Source organism: Pithys albifrons, chromosome 3 (genome assembly GCF_047495875.1).
Source record: "Pithys albifrons albifrons isolate INPA30051 chromosome 3, PitAlb_v1, whole genome shotgun sequence".
Lineage (NCBI taxonomy): Eukaryota > Metazoa > Chordata > Aves > Passeriformes > Thamnophilidae > Pithys > Pithys albifrons.
In genome coordinates this window covers 94,853,979-94,872,398 of record NC_092460.1, presented here as the reverse complement: position 1 = coordinate 94,872,398, position 18,420 = coordinate 94,853,979, and the positions used below count along the sequence as shown (strand labels likewise).

At 41.0% G+C, this 18,420-nt stretch overlaps 1 protein-coding gene across 1 annotated transcript; it reads left to right on the top strand.

Moving 5' to 3' along the window:
- Nucleotides 1–4,148: 4,148 nt before the first annotated feature.
- Nucleotides 4,149–17,138, top strand: HSPA14 (heat shock protein family A (Hsp70) member 14). Its single transcript, XM_071552772.1, has 14 exons — nt 4,149–4,232; nt 4,372–4,452; nt 4,557–4,639; nt 5,647–5,695; nt 6,504–6,597; nt 6,718–6,808; nt 7,928–8,032; nt 9,290–9,451; nt 10,299–10,454; nt 11,702–11,804; nt 13,149–13,361; nt 13,749–13,922; nt 14,867–14,937; nt 16,467–17,138. Exons 1-14 carry the CDS (start codon nt 4,176–4,178, stop codon nt 16,543–16,545), a joined length of 1,518 nt encoding a protein of 505 aa, XP_071408873.1. The 5' UTR covers nt 4,149–4,175; the 3' UTR covers nt 16,546–17,138.
- Nucleotides 17,139–18,420: the final 1,282 nt, after the last annotated feature.

Sequence of the window (18,420 nt, the reverse complement as noted above, 5' to 3'; positions counted from 1 at the left end):
AATGTACATGCAATTATCTGTGGCACATGCTCATATTTACTTTACAGAAATTCATACAAATTCAATTTTTCCTAATAGAAATTTTCAACAAAGCCTTGTCAAAGGTGGCTTGTGCTAGTTCTGTTCTACCTGTGCAGTATGTTTGCTGTGTTTAATTGGCCTTCAGTGGCTCCTTATTCCTGTCAAGGATAATCCACAATTGGCTGAATGGCAGCAGAGAAGAAATGTACCAGAGTGACCTGGAAGAGGTTCCTATTTTCAGGACAGTCAAATCATTAGCAAAGTCCCTTGGGATCCTTCAGCATGGGTCAGCAGCTCATACTGGGAGCACTGACCAATGCCCCAGGTGTAGACTGGAGATTTGGTTGTTTGGGGTTGTAAGAAAATCAGATTTTTCCTACTTTGTGACTCAAGTTAGTGATGTGGAGTGCATTAAAGGATGGTTTATTTTGAAGGCACTCTGAGGTTTTTCAAGAAAAGACAGAAATTTTTGACTTACAAGCAAAACCAGAAATGTTCGATATGCTTTATGTCATCTAAAATATAAACCAGTCTTGGTATATTCTCTAATAAACACTCTGGTGTAAGGAAAAAAATGAAATTAAAATCTGACTTCAACTTTCCTGCAAACCTACGGGGCGGCCAAAGAAACTGAGTGTTGCAGAAAAGTTGTAGCACTGCGATTCTACGCTGCAGTTATGCCACCTACAGGCACTGATACCAACTTCACACGTTTGCCTGCCAAACTTTGTATTCATTTCTTCTCTGGTCTGCTGAGGGAACGCTCCAATCCCTGACCTTCAACCCATAAAAACATTCAGTTCAGCTTATTAAAAATTAAGGCAAGGATTTATCTGAGCTGGCTTCTTTCCTATCTGAAGCAAAGGGGATACTGAAATCAACTTCATCAAGTGACTTGTGTAACAGGTGGGAAGTGTTACAGCGAAGCCAGAAATAGCTGCAGTCTCCACTGAAACCCAGCAGCTTTGGTGTGATACACAGACAGACCTTCCAAAGCCGTGTACTCCTGTGCCCAAAATAAGCATTGCAATATGAATAATGATGGTGTAATTACTTCATGGGATTTTAGATAATCAGTTTGAAGGGACTCTTTTTATCAAAAGAAAAAAAATCTCACTAATGTTTTTGTGAAGGCAAGCAGTGGGAATGGAAGTTTCCCAAGAGAGATGTCAGCACCTCTGGTAAGACTGCAAAATGTCACCCCACTGTATTGGGGTAGGGCTGCTTCCAAAGCCAGGGCAAAGTGAACTACCACTGTCCAGCTCCCTTCCCAGCTGGGCTCTCCTGCAGCTCTCCTGAGAATCTACCCCTCTGACTCTGTTCACATCCCAGGCTGGGGATGATCACAGGCCATGGTATTGCAGCTGCCAACTCCTTGGGGCTTCATTTCCTGAGAATTAAGTCAGAACATGCACAAGGTAACTAAAAGATGTTCTCTCATCCCTCTTTCCTCACCCCAAAGGTCATTTTGGAGTATATGCTATTTACCAACTGCAAAACAGTCTGTTGTTCAATACTTGCTTCCACTTTAAAAGTCTCTCAGTATTTAAAGGGGGTCTGAGAGAAAGACAGGGACAAATATGTTAGCAGGGTTTATAGTGATAGGATAAGGGGTGATGGTTTGAAATTAAAAGAGAATTGATTTATATTAGATATAAGGAAGAATTTTTTACAATGAAGGTGGTGAAACAAAGTCACAGGTTGCCCAGAGTGGTGGTGGATGCCCCATCCATGGAAATATTCAGGGCCAAGTTGGATGGGGCTCTGAGCAATCTGATGTAGTTCAAGTTGTCCCTCCCCATTGCAGAGGGGGTTGGATTGGGTGACTTTTAAGGTCCCTTCCAACCCAAACTATTCTGTGATTCTACAAATAACTCTGCTGATGTTACCGCCTTTTTGTCTGTGATTTTCCTATGTTCAGCTGGTTACAGACAGTGCCGGGGGATCCATTTTGCATTCAAGCCTCTCAGGCTGCTGAGAGGTCTTGATACTGATGGATCTTGGGCAAGTTCCATTGTGCTATGCTAACAGCTGGTCTGACAGACTGAGCTGGTTTTTGGATGGCTGAGAGACATGCCATGGACTGAGAGAGAAGGGGCAGCTCTGGTGCTGTGGAGGTTTGTGCCACTGCTTTGTTAGAGAGGAAATAGTACTAAGGGGTTTTAGCAGAGTACCTGGCTAAATCTGTGGTGAGTTTGATGAAGAGGGAACATGGTGGTGGGCTTGTTTGTTGGAGATGTAGGTGCCAGAAGATGTGCAGGACTCCAGTCAGACTGGGGCTGGATGTTTCTGCTTCTCCTGATTCAGAGGGAGACCTCTCACAGAGGTGTGAAGGATTAATGTCTCTTGCACCCTGAACCCAGGCTGCTGCTTTCATTTTTATTTAGCGGTGGGTTATTTGCCCCATCTCTCTGCTCACTCAAGCTCAGTGCAGCCTCTGAGCTTCCCATTAGCTAAGGACTCTTTCCAAAAGGATACAGACTGACATGGGGTTTGTTTTCACTGCTCAACAAACACTCTTTGCCCCCTGAAACAGAATTTCTTGCCTGCTTTCACTCAGGTTTGCTTACACCAACAAAGAACATAAACTGCTTTAGTTATGATAAGCAGAACCTCTCTGTGTCCATATGGACACGTCCATGGCATAAACAACAACTGGAAAATAACTGTGGATGTGCTTAGCTGTGTAGGAGATACTGTGTGGCCACAAGCACTTTTTAATGCACTGGCTACCCATTCTTTTAGGTTCTAAATACCTGTATATTGCCATAAATGGTGCACCTGATACTAGAATTTGAGGGAAAGCATGGGAGAAATATTCTTGGTTTCTGTACTATGGACTTTTATTCTCCTTTATCCTCCTGTCTTCAGTGTCTCTTTCCAGACTCCCCTCACCTTTTCTTTCACCAAAAGCATCACTGTTATCAGTCCTTTATTCTATAATACCTTTTTACAGTCCCCACAGGTCTCTCCTGCTCACCTCTACCCTTTTTCTCTTTTCATTCTTTCATTTACAACAGGTGACAGAAAAGAGCTACAACTTGGACAAATATCAAAGGTATTGTTTCCAGCTGTATAAGCTTTGCTGGTATCTGAGCTCCAGCTTTTGGTGAGACTTCAGCAAGCTCAGTTACCCATACGAAGATTGTTCCAGGGCTTAAGAAGCCCAGGATCCATTTTGGAACACAAAATCCCTTTGCAACTCTGGGTAACTCCTTTCATCTTATATAAAAGAGGATAAGGATTATCTTTACTTGGGAACGATGCAGTGAGATGGTCCAGGAGGGCACTCAGACTCCCTATGGAAATGAGATGCAAATGAGCACCCAAACCTGCCCAGGCACTGTCATCTGCCCAATGTGTGGAGGCTGCAAACATCAGGTGTTATCTTTGCAGTGCCCATTACAGAGACACATGAAATCTGTGCAGCTCCAGCTGGGACGAAGTGAGCTCTGCGTGAATGACGCCGATTTCCTCAGCTCTGGCAATAGAAATAATTTTCTTTTTTTTTTTCTTTTCTCATCTCCTGTGATATTGGGGATGGATTTCTACAACTCGACCTGCAGCATTCGATATAGAAATATTTCTATAATACAGAAAGCTTGGACATTAGGAGGAATTTCATTACATAAAGAGTGATTAGACATTGGAATGGGCTCCCCACGGAGGTGATGGAGTCACCTTCCCTGCAGGTGTTTAAGGAAAGACTGGACGTGGCACTGAGTGTCCTGGTCTGGTTGAACTCTATGATCTCAGAGGTCTTTTCCAACCTAATTCATCCTGCGACTCTGTGATTTACACCGCGCTTCACTGCCCGCAATTAAATCGCGAAAGGCACTACGGACACAAGGCACACACGCTGCAGCACGTGTATGAAAAAGCCGCTGCTTTCCCCACTTGTCTCTGTTTTGTATTTGAATTTCTCCACTTCCACCTCTGTTTCCCCCGTCTGGGTGTGCCGGGGCCGAACAAACCCCTCACGGACCCCGCGCCCCTTCCCGCCAAAACCCCCGCACCTCGCGCGCGGAGTCTGCCCCCCGTTGCTATGCGCGATGACGCGCCTCTCTCTGCTTTTCTCATTGGTCGCGGCGGTGGGGCGGTGCGGCGTGTGATTGGCTGGGGGCGGGCGGGCGCGCGCGGTGCACGTCGGGCCGATGGCGGCCATTGGGGTCCACCTGGGAGCCACCTGTGCCTGCGCCGCCGTGTACAAGGTGAGGGGATGGGGGATTGTGCCCGGCCTGGGGGTCCGTGCCGGGGTTTCTGCTGGTCCGGGGGGGCGGGACGGCCGTGGCCAGCCGGCCCCTCCGCTGTGAGCGGCTCACGGCCGTGCCTCTCTGTATCTCCCCTCAGGATGGCCGCGCCGACGTGGTCGCCAACGACGCCGGGGACAGGGTGACCCCCGCGGTCGTGGCGTTCTCGGAGAGCGAGGAGGTGAGGCTGTCCGTCCTCGGGGCGGGGAGGAGGGAGGGAAGCTCTGCCTGCTGGTCACTTATTTTTTTCTTTTTCTTTTTTTTTTCTTTATTTTTTTCATCCAGGTGGTTGGCTTAGCTGCAAAGCAAAGTAGGATAAGAAATATTTCGAACACCGTAGTGAAAGTGAAGCAGATCCTTGGGCGAAGGTAAGAGAACAGGTGTGAAAGAGGAGAAGTTTACTCCATTAAAGCTGGTCAGTGAAACTTCTCAGCACAGCTACTGAAGGTGTTTTATTGTATTATGATAGTAGTTGAGTTAACAGGAGGGTGTGCCATCTGTGAAAAGTCGTGCTGTTATCACAGAATCAGAGTGGTTTGGTTTGGAAGGGACCTTAGAGGTGATCTTGTTGTATCCCCCTGCCATGGGAGCACATGAAAGCCACCCTTACCACTACATCAGGTGGCTGTTATGAACTTCTTAGCCTACACTTCATTCCAGGAGCAGAGATATGTAATATTTTAGGTCTGAAATTGTCTGTGAAAATCAAATTGTGAAATTCAGTAACAAGTTGTGTATATGCTTTTTCATATATACTTAAATTTCTTAACTACAATATGCAGTTTCCCTGTGTGTAAAATCCACTGTGGTTTTGTTGCAAAAGTGACACACATTGATGTAATGCCTGTTGTGGTGCCTCAGGTAGTGGAGCTGTGATGGTTTGCATTGGCAATTGCAGAGACTAGGACAAAACTTGGGTTGTTCTAGTGGGTTTTTGGGTTAGATCTGACGCCAGACACATGACAGAACTTTTTAATGGTGACCCAACTGTGTGTTACAGCCCTTTCATTGAAAAGAGCTGTCAAGAAGTTGTCCATTCTGATGTATTCCTCAGCACTTTTCAAATCATAATTTATTGAAAACTGTTTAAATGATCATTGGGGATAGCAGGTTAAAACAATGTGTTTGGTTCTGTTTTCCCCTTTCCCTGGCTGGTAAGTCTTTTTTCAAAGGTTAGTTGTGGAAAGAAGATTGGAAGTCAGAACTGTTGGTTTTTCTTTCACTGTATAAATGTATCTGTAGGGTGGAAAAAGGAGTTTTGGTTGAAGTATATTTTGATATGTTGAAGATATTATAAGGACTATCAGCAAGATTAATTTGTGCAATTACCCTTGAACAAATAATTTATTTTGTTATTTTGAATTTGTCTTGGCAGAGCTGGTGACCCCCAGGCAGAGAAATACATTGCAGAGAGCAAATGCTCTGTGAGTATGATCTATGATTTTTGCTGTTCCCAGAATAACTTGTGTAACTTTGGTTTTCTTCTTGCCATTGTTTCTGCCACCCATGTCTGTGTTCTGTAGTGATCAGCACTCATTATATGATGTCCATTTGCTGCTGTGTTTCCTTTTTTATCAAGTAGTTAACCATCTTCTGAGATCTACCAGCATATGGTCCAACAGAAAAATTTTCATCTCTTGGCCATTCTCTAAAGGGATGAATCTTAATAATTTGAGTAGTAACGGTGTGGGTGTTACTTGTGGTAAAGATGCTCAGGTTACAACACCTTGTGATTAAAATGCTTAACCACTTGATTTAATCTCAGTATTTAATTTGCATAATGCAGTGCTTGTTACTAGAAAATTTTGCAAAACAAAAAAATGTTCTCCTGGAAAATACATTCATAAAGAAGGAGCAAGTTTTTCTCTGGGTTTTGGTTGTTCATCTTGATGCACTTTTATAAATAGCTGTGCTTTTTCTTATGGAATATAATGAGACAAGTACTTTTGCTCTAAACATTGCTTTTGTGCTAAGGAAAATTTAATAGAAAAAGGGAATCTGGAGTCTTTAAGTCCTTAAATGTCACTGTTTCATATGTTGGATGATCCAGGATTTTTTTGTAATCTTTGATAAACATCTTGAAAGCATTTATTTCCTTGGTAGTAGAGTACTAATGCAGAGGATGCTTACACTGTCCAGTTTTTTTTAATTTGAATAGAGAGTAAATTAAACATTACTTTTTGTTATTAACCATATCAGGTATCTAACAGTGTGTGTTGGTTTTGCTTACAGATAATTGAGAAGAATGGAAAACTTCAATATGAAATAGATAATAAATTTATTAACCCAGAAGATGTGGCAAAACTAATTTTCAGTAAAATGAAAGGTATACAGTAATTGAAATCATAATATGTTTTAGCTTTTTAAGCTGTCCTCGTATTGTTAAGATGTGGTTTGTTGTTTCCTTTGCTTTTAATCAACATGTTCTGTCTGTGTTTATGAACAGAGACTGCTCAGTCTGCACTGGGTTCAGATGTAAATGATGTTGTTGTCACTGTACCATTTGATTTTGGAGAGAATCAGAAAAATGCCCTTGGGTAAGAGAATTAAGATTTTTTTGTTACTTAATATGCCTAAACCAGACAGGCTGCAAGATCAGCAGAAGGAATTCTGCTGGACTTCAGCTTGCAACTATCAAGAGATTGGGATGTTATTTGAATTGGGAAGATATTGAAGGAGGAGATTAAATCCTGACTTTAGGAACTTTTCATGGAATTCACTGATGTAACCAAAAGGATATTCTGAATTCATTTAGAGTGACAGGGAATTTTGGTATCATCAAGGACAGAATACCATTTCAGATCAGGATCTTTGGTGGCCTCTTTAAAATGCAAATAGTTTCTCACCCTCCTCCTTAATTTCCCCTCCCTTTCCTTCATAATCACCAGACCAAGTGGTGTTGTGTGACTTACCCAGGACTGGTTTGTCAGAGCGCAGATGTGGAACACACACCAATATTCTACTTGGAAATTCTGTTTAGAAACACTTCTGCTGTAAAAGCTCCTCCATCTGGAAACATCAGTATGCTTGAAGATGAGCCTAATTGGCAGCATCTGCTTCTGCTTTCTGATATGGAGAAGCCCTGATGTTTAACTGTCATGCACTACTTAAAGCACACCTAAAAGTTGGTCATAAGACATGAGTATTATAAAGAAGCGTTCTATTGCTCTGGTTTAAAAGTTTCAAAATAATTTCAGAGTGGAAGCAACAAGTTGCAGGGTAATCACAGGGTTACTGAAGTTTCAGGAAAACACAAAGTGTTACAAGTGAGGAGCAGTAACTTGATTTTGAAGTAAAATGGTTTTAGCATGTTACCTGTTGAAATAATGTATCAACTCTTACTACAATACTTGAAAATGTTACCAAATTTGATTGAGGGTGGTGGTTTTAATCTTGTAGTCGAAGGGGGTTTTGCAGTTTCTGTGAGTTATGTATACTGACAAATCAGTTTTCTTTGACAATGAGCAGATCCAGCTACCTGAAGAACACAGTAACAACTAACTTCCCAGTACCTTCCTTTTCCAGTCACTGCGCTTTGCTAATACCACACTGTAGCCAAGTTCTGAGCTGGTGGCACAGGTTGAGATGAAATGTTAATAGTGTGACTGTAGTAAAAACACTAAAGGAAAATGAAATGCTCTTGTGCTTTATCACAGGGAAGCAGCTGCAGCTGCTGGATTTAATGTTATGAGATTAATCCATGAGCCATCTGCAGCTCTCCTTGCTTATGGAATTGGCCAAGATTCACCCACTGGGAAAAGGTAAAATCCTGATATTTTACTTGTTAAATTTAAGCTGCTGTACTTAAGTCCTGAGAAATCTTAAATGATGGATGCTGTATTGCCTTAGCAGTCAATTAAAAAAATTAATAATTTGAGGCTTGTCTTTTTTTTTTCTGTCAATAAAGCCAAAAACCATTTAGAAGTGTTCTGAATCACTTTGTCTTGGTTTTCATATTTTTAAAATAGTTTTTAAAGATTTGTCCCGAGATTCTGACTTTCTGTTTAATGAGCTGATTGGGAAAAATTGCAACCTTTTTGAACATATTTTGGCATAGCTGCTTTTAATTGTGGCAGAGGCGATAGAATCATAGAATCGATTGGGTTGGAAGAGACCCCCGAGATCATCAAGTCCAAGCCTTAGTCCAACTCTGGTCCGTTTACCAGATCATGGTACTGAGTGGTAATCATCCAATCTCAGTTTAAAAACCTCCAGGGATGGTGAATCCTCCACCTCTCTGGGCAGGCCATTCCAATGCCTGATTACTCTCTGGAAAGAATTTTTTTCTGATATCCAACTTAAATTTCCCTGGCAGAGCTTGAGCCCATGCCCCCTTGTCCTATTGCTGAGTGCCTGGGAGAAGAGACCAACCCCCACCTGGCCATAACTTCCCTTCAGGTAGTTCTAGACAGTGCTGAGGTCACCTCTGAGCCTCCTCTTCTCCAGACTAAACACCCCCAGCTCCCTCAGCCTCTCCCCACAGCACTTGTGCTCCAGTCCCTTCACCAGCCTTGTTGCTCTTCTCTGGCCCCGCTCCAGCCCCTCAATGTCTTTGCTGAACTGAGGGGCCCAGAGCTGAGCACAATACTCAAGGTGTGGCCTCACCAATGCAGAGTACAGGGGGAAGGATCATTTGACATATGCTGAAACAGCTGAAGCATAGTTCTTGGGTTCTCTGTATGCATTTGGTGGGTCTTGGTTGGGTGGTTTTTTCTTGGTTGGTATTTTTTTACCCCACTCATACACTTCTTGCCTGTAATCTTGAATGTTAGTTCTCAGTTGTGTTTAAGGAAAAACCTTGGCTACTCTCACTGTATGAAATGGACCGAGCTTGTCCTTTAGGGAACATGCTGTCAGATGCATTAAATGCAAACACCCCAAATCAAATTCTCTTGACAAAACTGGTTAAAACCTGCAATACGTTATTGGTATAATCTTTGTAGGCAGTGTGTCAAAATTAACAGTGTTTTAAATGGCTTAATAACGCTACTTTCAATGTTTATTTTTTAACATGGCAGCAATGTGTTGGTTTATAAACTTGGTGGAACATCACTTTCTATCACAGTCATAGAAGTAAACAGTGGAATATATCGTGTGCTTGCTACAAACACAGATGACAGCATTGGTGGAGTTTGTTTCACAGAAGCTCTGGCACAACACTTGGCTTCTGAATTTCAGCGGTAAGTTTTGAATTCCAAGCATGTTGCTGTTAGGACAGGAACTTCATTATCTGGTGCTTGATTAAAAAAAAATCTAGCAAACTGTCTGAGATTGAAATGGCTCAAATAAAGATATTAAAGGAACAGTCACTTGCAGGGGTCTGAGGAGGGAAAGTGGGAAGTGCTTCAATTTGTGTGGGTGTTGCCTGAAGGTTGTGTTGAACTATAAGGGCTCAGCTATGAACTCTGCTGTGTCTTCATTGATGTGTGTGACTACAGGCTGCTTCCTACTTTCAGCCACAAGCTTTTGGGGTGTCAGGGAGCTCACCTGTGTGGTTTGGTTTGATTTTCTTGATGTGGAAGCCTGTGGAGGGGCTTGGGTCATCAGGCTGAGGTCTGTACAGCACATCCTCCTGTGATGAACAAATGCAGTACCACCAGCTCAGTGGTCTTGAGGTGGTCAGTTGCATACTGTCACAAAAAGACTTTTTGGATAAAACATACTATTTTGTTGACATGTCTGGCATTCACTGTTCTGTTTATTTTTAATCTGGTTAAATATCGATAACTTGCAGACCTTTGCTTGCTGTTTGTAGCAGTCATCTATGGAATTTGTTCAGCTGAGAAAGATTTTAATCAGTCTGATAAACACTAATGCCCAAGTTCAAGGTGCCTCCTCACAGTAGTCTCAAGTTGAAATTGAAATAGATACTTTTTCTTTTCAAGCCTTCAATAGTAGCATTTCAGTTAATACTAAAATGTCCATAGAAAAATAGTTTGATAGCTTTAAACTGTTTTTCCTTTCAGAAAATTAGCCAAATTCCTGACTTTCTAAATGTATCCTCTGTTTGTGTTTTTTTAAATACAGGTCTTGTAAACATGATATTAGAGGAAATCCCAGGGCCATGATGAAGCTAATGAATAGTGCTGATATTGCAAAACACTCTTTATCAACCCTGGGAAGTGCCAACTGTTTTGTAGATTCATTGTATGATGGATTGGATTTTGATTGTAATGTGTCCAGGTAAGGCAAATCTTGAAGCTACTGTCTTTATATCAAACTATTGCAATCTTCCTAGGTGATATTTGGGATATTGAAGAAGCTTTGATTTCTGATGGCATTTATTTCAGAGACAGAAGTAAGAAACTTGCTTTTTTTCACATTGATGGCTGTGTTACACTGCAATCTGTAGTAGTTGGGGCAGTAACACTAACAGTGTTGCCCTCATGGTTTGAAAATAAATTGATAAAAAGCACAAGAAGCCCCATCTGTGGAGTGTGGTGGCTGATGGAAGGGGAAGAGACCCTGTAATGAATCAGGGTGGCTGTTTCCTCCCCCTTGTTTTTTTTTGTAGTTGTATTTTCCCTAACAAAAAGAAAACATTTGGACTCTTTTCTAAATAAGCTCTAGAATTACAGGAATCATGGAGGTCTTGATGCTGCCTCAGCAGCTGGAGTAGAAAGATATTTTCTGTCTTTTCATTTATACTGCAGTGTCCTACTCCTAAGTCTCTTCTCCCCTGGGATGATTCTTACTGAGATATGTAGCTCACTTTGATTGCTCTTCCAGGCAGCAGCAGCTTTAGCAAAATGAAATAGGCTTTTCCATTGCAGAACTGTGCATCCACTGATGCAGCATCTGGAACTGCTAAAATCAGGCACAGCGTGTTTCCAAGCTTGAGAAGCAACACTGTATAACTTAGTTTGGCTCTTTTTTGGATAAGGATGCTGATTCTACAGACTTTGACTTGCTGTATTCATAGGGAGGAAAAACTTCCTCTTCAGTCTTGAAAGAGACAAAAGCAAGCACAAGTTTGTTTTTTGTTTTGCTTTACCTATTCCCTATGTGCAAATCAGGACACAGCTTGATATGCTTCTGGAAATTCAAGTTTAAGTCTCTGTGTCCGTTTTAAAGATGATAAAGCAGTTCCAGGATGTTTTCTGCTTTGTTTTTTCACATATGAGTCAAGACAGCAATATTGGGGTTTGTTGAGACAACAATACTGTTTTTTTCTAGAGCACACTGAAGAAGAATGATTGTATATTCCATGTAGGTGTTAATCGTGGAATTAATAGCACAGATACTTCCACAGCAACAAAATCATTTCAAAATAATAGTTGGAAAAGTAAATATTTTTTTTAAATTCCTAAATACCAGGTATAGCTAGAGAACCACAGTATATTCTAAAGATGATCATTCTTCCATTTCAGGTATTTGTCTCTGTGGATGAGATGACCCTTCTTCATTGTATTTATATTTTTCTCTTCTAGGGCCAGGTTTGAGCTTATCTGTTCTTCACTTTTTAGTAAATGTGTAGAAGCCATTAAAAACCTCTTGCAGCAGGTTGGGTTTACAGCAGATGATATTAATAAGGTAATAATAGAATTCACTTGTCTCTAGTGCACTCACTCCCCAAGAACAGGATTTATGGGGCTTGTGTTCCTTACAGACTGAGATCATTTCATGATATGTTTAATAATTTCTGACTGGGATCCAGGGAAGTCTGTTAACACAAGATCTTTAGAACTCCAGTATTTTTTTTTATTTCAGTTACTTGATGTTAAGTATAAGGTAGAGTCAGATTCAATGATGTGTTTTTGCTGCTGTGTTTTGAATAAGTGGAGAGTGACAAATAAATGCCTCAGTTTCTGCTTGGTGCCTGTGCTCCTCTTTGTTGGCTTAAGAAAACTTAAAAACCCCATTAGATACCAAACTATAAAGTTCTTTAATCCCAAAGGTGATGAGCAAAGTAGCAGACATGACCAGGTTAATGCAAATGTCTCTTGCCTTGGTGCAAGACTAACTTCATCTCCACCCCTGTATGCCCATGTGTGCAAGTGGTGCTGCATTTGTTGCTTCCAATTCTGCAGCTAAAGCTGGCTGGTGCTTTTAATGACACTTGATACTATTTCAAACTCTTAATTAGTGTTTGCTGTGTCACATCTCAGTTTTCCTGGTGGATAATGAAGTATCCCAGACCACTGTTCAGAGAACAGCTTTTCTTTTCTGGTGGCAGTATTAGGTATTAGAACCTTTTAGGTTCTCCAGCCTTAGTGCTTTGGAGGGAGGGAAACACTTTAAATGTAAAAATAAATGAACCTAATTTACTACTCTCGTGTTATGTTTTACATGAGGAAAAGTAGGAATAAGCTTTGTTTCCAAATGTGGTTGACTTCAACAAAGTCACTTAATAAGTCTTGGACTTACGGTCAAAACTTGACCTGCTCCTTCCTACAGGTGCATGATGAAAGGGTGAGTGACAAGCAGCACAGGTTACACCATGGGGAGATTTTAGATTCCAAGAAAGGAATTTGTAGTGTGAGGGAAATAGGGCCCATGGAGTCTGTAGAACATATATTTATGGAGAGAGGGTCCTGAGCAGGCTGTAACTGTACCTGCTCTGGGCAGGAGGTTGGACTAGATCATCTGTATGTCTCTTCCAACCTGGTGCTATTTTTGTGGTGAATTTCTCAATTTCTGAAATGTTACTTTGCCTAGCTGATTCCTGCTATAAGAAACACTTTTTCAGGACACTTTTAGTTCTTTAATTTCAATTGCAAAACTATCAGAAGTCAACCAAGGACTACATTGGGTTTGGTTTTAACAACTATAGATGATAAAATATCCCAGAGCAGTTTGTTTCTGTACTGCAGGTTGTGACCTGTCTGTTTTATTTGACTGAAGAAATACTTGAAATCTTTGTGGCATTTTCTCCAGGTAGTTCTGTGTGGTGGGTCTGCTCGAATCCCAAAGCTACAGCAGCTGATCAAAGACATTTTCCCAACTGTGGAGTTACTGAATTCAATTCCTCCGGATGAAGTTATTCCCATTGGTGCAGCAATAGAGGCAGGAATTCTGCTAGGGAAAGAGAATACCTTGTTAGAGGAAGAAGCATTTATTGAGTGTTCTGCCAAAGATATTCTTCTGAAGGTGAGGCTAAAATTAGAATATTAGAAAACTTTACCACTGCAGTGAGTATGTAGCACTAATTATTCATGATTGTTGTTAGAGAAGCAGTATTGTTTTATTATTATTTCTACAGATTTGACTATAGATCAGCAGTATGTGGTAATTGAGGTTTATTGACAAAAAAATTGGCAAGAAAAACTGCATGATTTTCAGAATAGAGAGCTTGTGTTTTTCTTATGTTGTAGTAGCTGGACTTTTTATTTATAGCAATATCAATGTTGTTTTTACTTGCTGTGATGTGGCAGAGGGAATGAATCTTGGATTTCTTTTCTTGTGGAGCGTTGTTGTAACACTTTAGCTCAGTGAAGCACTTAGAGAAAGGCATGAACTCTTTTTTTCTTTTTAAAGGGAGTAGACGAGTCAGGGGCTGACAAATTCACAGTGCTATTTCCATCAGGGACACCACTGCCAGCTCGAAGGCAGCACACCCTGCATGCTCCTGGAAACATTTCTTCTGTGTGCCTTGAACTGTATGAGTCGCTGGGGAAAGGTCCCATGAACGAAGAAGATAAATTTGCGCAGGTGAGTATGAACATGCTCAGGTGTGCTTTTAAGAGCAGCCACTGGAAAATCAGTTGGATCTGAAAAAAAATTGAAACCAATCCCAACACTACCTAAACCTGTTAGAAAACTGCCATCTCTCTGGCATCAATTGTCAGTCATTTTTCTGTACGTGCAAAGTATTTAAACACTTTGTAAGGAAACTGAGGTTTCCCTTTTGAATTTCTAAGTGGCTGTCAGGGCTTGACGTGTGGCACTACGGTAATAAGCTCACCTGGGATGAGAGATTCCAGTGATTCCAGCAGTGCACAGGTCTCCAACATTGTAAAAATGAAACTGCTGGACATAATGAAGTAATGTGTGTACTGTTGATTACTTTTTGGTCTTCCTAGGTTGAACAGTATCTTGGTATTAAATATTAACTTCGATATTTCACAGTTCCAGGATTATATCAAGTGAGGATTTAAATATATTACTCAGGAGTCAATCTACAGAGAGCACACTGCTTGTTTAAAACAGTAATTATGTGCTTTCCCTGGAGAGCACTGGGGAAGGGTCAGAGGTGTCTGAAATTGGTGGAATATTTGAGAAGATTGTTATACCACCTTGGTCCTTCCCAAATATCTTTAAGAATATGGGGAAAGGCTGTCACCTAATAATTACAGAACTGATCCTAAGTAAAGGAAGATGCTCAGGTCTCAGTGTAGTCTGTGGCAGCGGTAGGTACTCCAGCTATCTCACTGATAGATCCTGAAAGAAAACCACAGGAACAATAGTGCAAATAGCTGAAAATACATAAATTTGCACTACAGATGAAGAAAGTTCACTAGGACGTACTTTGATTTGGAATTACTAGTACAAGTTGCTAAACAGAATGAATTGCACATCTTAGCTGTTGTCACTTCTGTTAAACTGCTGCATGAGGATTTGGAGGACTTTATAATATCTTTTTCTTTTGCTTGCAGATTGTACTCCAGGATTTAGATAAAAAGGAGGAGGGCCTACATGATATACTAACTGTTCTCACTATGAAAAGGTACCAAAACATTCACTGTTCTGCTGTTTACCTTGCTGTGCCATGCTTGTGACAGGCAGTCTTTGCTCCTGTTACAGAATGTTTAACTTCATAATGAGAAATTTCGGCATTTCATTGCTTACAGGGCTGCACAGTCCTGGCAGGGATAAACTGTAGGAATGTGGGTTTTCTGTAGTACCTTCAGTGCTTTCATTGTTTCTAAAGAAATAAAGCTTAACACAATTGTATAGATTATTTTTAGCAACTTCTGAAGTGTTGATCAGTTTAACTATTCTTGAGAGCAGTCAGGATCTCAGGTTTCCTGTGGAAGGGCTTGGGTTGTTCTGGTGAATGCCCACACTCTTGGGAAAAACTGAAGGATACTTATTTTATTTACTAAAGAATCCATTAAGGATTGCAGCATTTACAGTGAAAACATGTAGCTCTGTCCTTTCAGAGGTGAAATTGTTAAGTAGAGAAGCAGTCTCATGGGAAATCAGGCTTGATAAATGTATTTTTTACAGTTATCTGAGAGGTTTTCTTTGAAAGTGTGAAGTGTTTTATGGCAGGATGGGAAATAGGGATGACATGATATTGAAGACATTTCTCTAACGGTAACCGACCGAGGGGGAACGACTTCCCAGGGAACACTCCACACTCAGCGTGGGGGTGAAGCACTTTATTAATGGTGGAACCAACTTATAAAGGGTTGATTTAGGGAGGTGCTCGGAATGGGGTGGAAACTGAAAGGGATTGGGTGAAATGTATGTTGGTAACCATTAAACATCCAATAAGAGCAGAGTCCTGGAAAGAGAAACAGACTTTCCTGCCTGGGTGGATAACAGACCTCACCTGAAATACCTTGTTTGTCATGCAGAGATTTGCACTTAGCACTGATAAGGACAGCATCTTGGGGATTATAAAGGCAACTGTGTCATGCAGAAGAATGGCATTATTTTAGAGGAGGTTTAAGTAATATTCAAGTGAAAAGGGGAGAGAAAGTTCAATAGAAAACATGTATTTCTATCTAAGTATTTTGTGTGACTATCTAGCTGAAGTAGGATTCAATATTATCTCAATTCTTGGATTTTCAAAATTAAGGTTTTCCTTGTTAAAGAAGATCCTTGGAATTTAAAGACTACTTTTTAAAAGTAAAGTTCTCATGCTTTGGAAAGATATTCTTATCAATCTGTTGTTGTTACTCAGTTCTCACAATAAATATTTTGAATAATATTACTGCATATTCTGTTTACAAACCTGTACTAAATAAACTCAATTACAGTATTTAAACACATTCCTGGACCTGTTCCAGCATATGTAGAGAAGATAGATGCTTTAAAGGCACAAAGTACATATCTAAACATTCACTAACTAAACTAAATTTCATAAACCAATTTCATCTGTGTTGAAGCATTTTCTTAGCTGGATATTTTGATGCTGATCTTTCTTCCTTTCATCTGTGTGAAGACTGTTGTTTATCCTCTCTGGAACAGGCAGTAGCACACTGAATGTTGTGTTGAGTCCTAAACATACCCCTCTCTTTTATCTAGGGATGGTTCCTTGCACGTTACCTGCACAGATCAAGATACTGGAAAGTGTGAAATCATCACTGTTGAAGTGGCATCATAGTCTGTTTTGAAAGGCAACATTTTTCTAAGTTGATTTTTGTCTATTACTGGCTTTTCTGCCAAAGCAGTGACACTCTGGGATCTCTTTGATTCTTAGAAGACTGTAATAAACTCAAGTAAAATGTTAATTTGCCACCAAGTCTGTTTGGAATGGAAAGCATGGTGCAAAATGTTAATCAAGACATGCAAACAGCAGATCATTGAATTATCAGCCCTTGAATTTCAAAAAGCAAGGCACAAATGGTTGTGCCTTTGGTTCAGCAACAAGCATATTACATAGTCTGAAGATTTTTCCTTTCAGGTACTTTTCAGGTCCTGTGCCCATTCAGCCAGTATACCTGTGGCTTCAGTAAGAGTTAGACTGGTGAAAATCCACTCTCTGGTAACTGTGGTAAATTGTACTGAAATTCTGTGAGGTTTTGATGTTGCCAAAAACCATGTAGGTGATGCCCATTCACGCTGGCCTATTGAGTAGGTTTGTTTTTGTCTTTTTTTGGAGATACTGTAAAATGGTTTTGTGGTATTACCTGAAAAATATGTGTAAAAGTTAAATGTGCTTATTTATGTGTTATTAAAATACATTTTTTATGCGGATCTGGCATTCTCCATTCTGCATGGCACTGTTCTAACCTGCATGCCATATATTTGGGTATAGGCTGGCAGGATTTTTCAGTAAGGAGATGTAACAGGCAAGTTATGGGATTCAAGGGTCTTGGCCTAATGTGCAATTAAGGGGCAACAGTTCAGCACTGACAGCAGGGTGTTGTCAAATACTGAAAATGTCACAGTAGAGCCTCAAAATCAGAGACAGAAACTAGAGCAAGGGCTGCCTGTCTGGATTTGAAGGGTGCTGTGTTCAATTACCTGTCTTAATACAGACTTCCTAAATTGTCTTGTATTTCAGTTGCCTTCCTTCCTCAGAAAAGCAGTAGATACTGTATAGCACAGCAGCTTATAAAAAATGGAAAGTTAGGTCTCCCTTATCCCTGGCTCTTTGATCTTGGGAAAACAAGTAAAGAGTTTATAAAATCATAGAATATCCCAAGTTCGAAGGGATTCACAAGGAATCATCATTCCAACATGGGGCTCTGCATGGGATAACCCCAAAACTTACTCCCATATGTCTGAAAGTGTTGTCTAAATATTCTCTGAACCCAGACAGGGCTTGGTGCTGTGACTGCCTTCCTGGGGAGCCTTTTCAGTGCCCAGCCATCCTCTGGGTGACAATCCTTTTCCTAATATCCAACCTAAACCTCCCCTGACGCAGCTCATGCTGTTCCCTTGGATCCTGTTGTCACTAGAGGGATCTGTGCCTGACAATGCACTTCCTTTGTGAGGAAGCTCCTGCTGAGGTCTCCCCTCTGACTTCTCCAGGCTGAACAGACCCAAGTGCCCTCAGCTGCTCCTCCTGGGGCTTCCCCTTAAGGCCCTTCACCATCTTTGTTCCCCTTGTTTGGATGCTCTCTAATAGCTTAAAAAGTAGCCGAACTCCCAAAAGACTACATTACGTGGCTTCCCCTGGTAACTAGATGCGTTTCCTCCTTGCAAAAGTAAATTCAGCTTATCCAGCAAGACCTTCCCATCATGAAGCTGTGCTGGCTGTGACCAGCAACTGCATTATCCTCCAGGTGTTTTACAATACCTCCCAGTATAAGCTCCATAATTTTACCCCTGAAGTGAGACTGACATAATGGTGAACCCATAGTTCACCAGTTCCTCCGTGAAAACTTCTAAAAGGGGTCTTGGAAAACCCAGAGCCTGGGAATATGGGGGCAGTGGAGTTCCACAACCTTATAAAATACACGTGAAAGAGACACAGGGACTAACCACTGTCAAACACATTTACGGGGTGTTCGGTTGTGTGCAGGTTTGAACT

What these genes read in the sequence shown, in the direction of transcription:
- HSPA14 (XM_071552772.1), top strand. Translation starts at nt 4,176, where the DNA reads ATGGCGGCCATTGGGGTCCACCTGGGAGCCACCTGTGCCTGCGCCGCC. An exon ending in CCTGCGCCGCCGTGTACAAG is followed by an intron (nt 4,233 to 4,371) that starts GTGAGGGGATGG and finishes ATCTCCCCTCAG; the next exon opens with GATGGCCGCGCCGACGTGGT. An exon ending in CAGCAGATGATATTAATAAG is followed by an intron (nt 11,805 to 13,148) that starts GTAATAATAGAA and finishes CATTTTCTCCAG; the next exon opens with GTAGTTCTGTGTGGTGGGTC.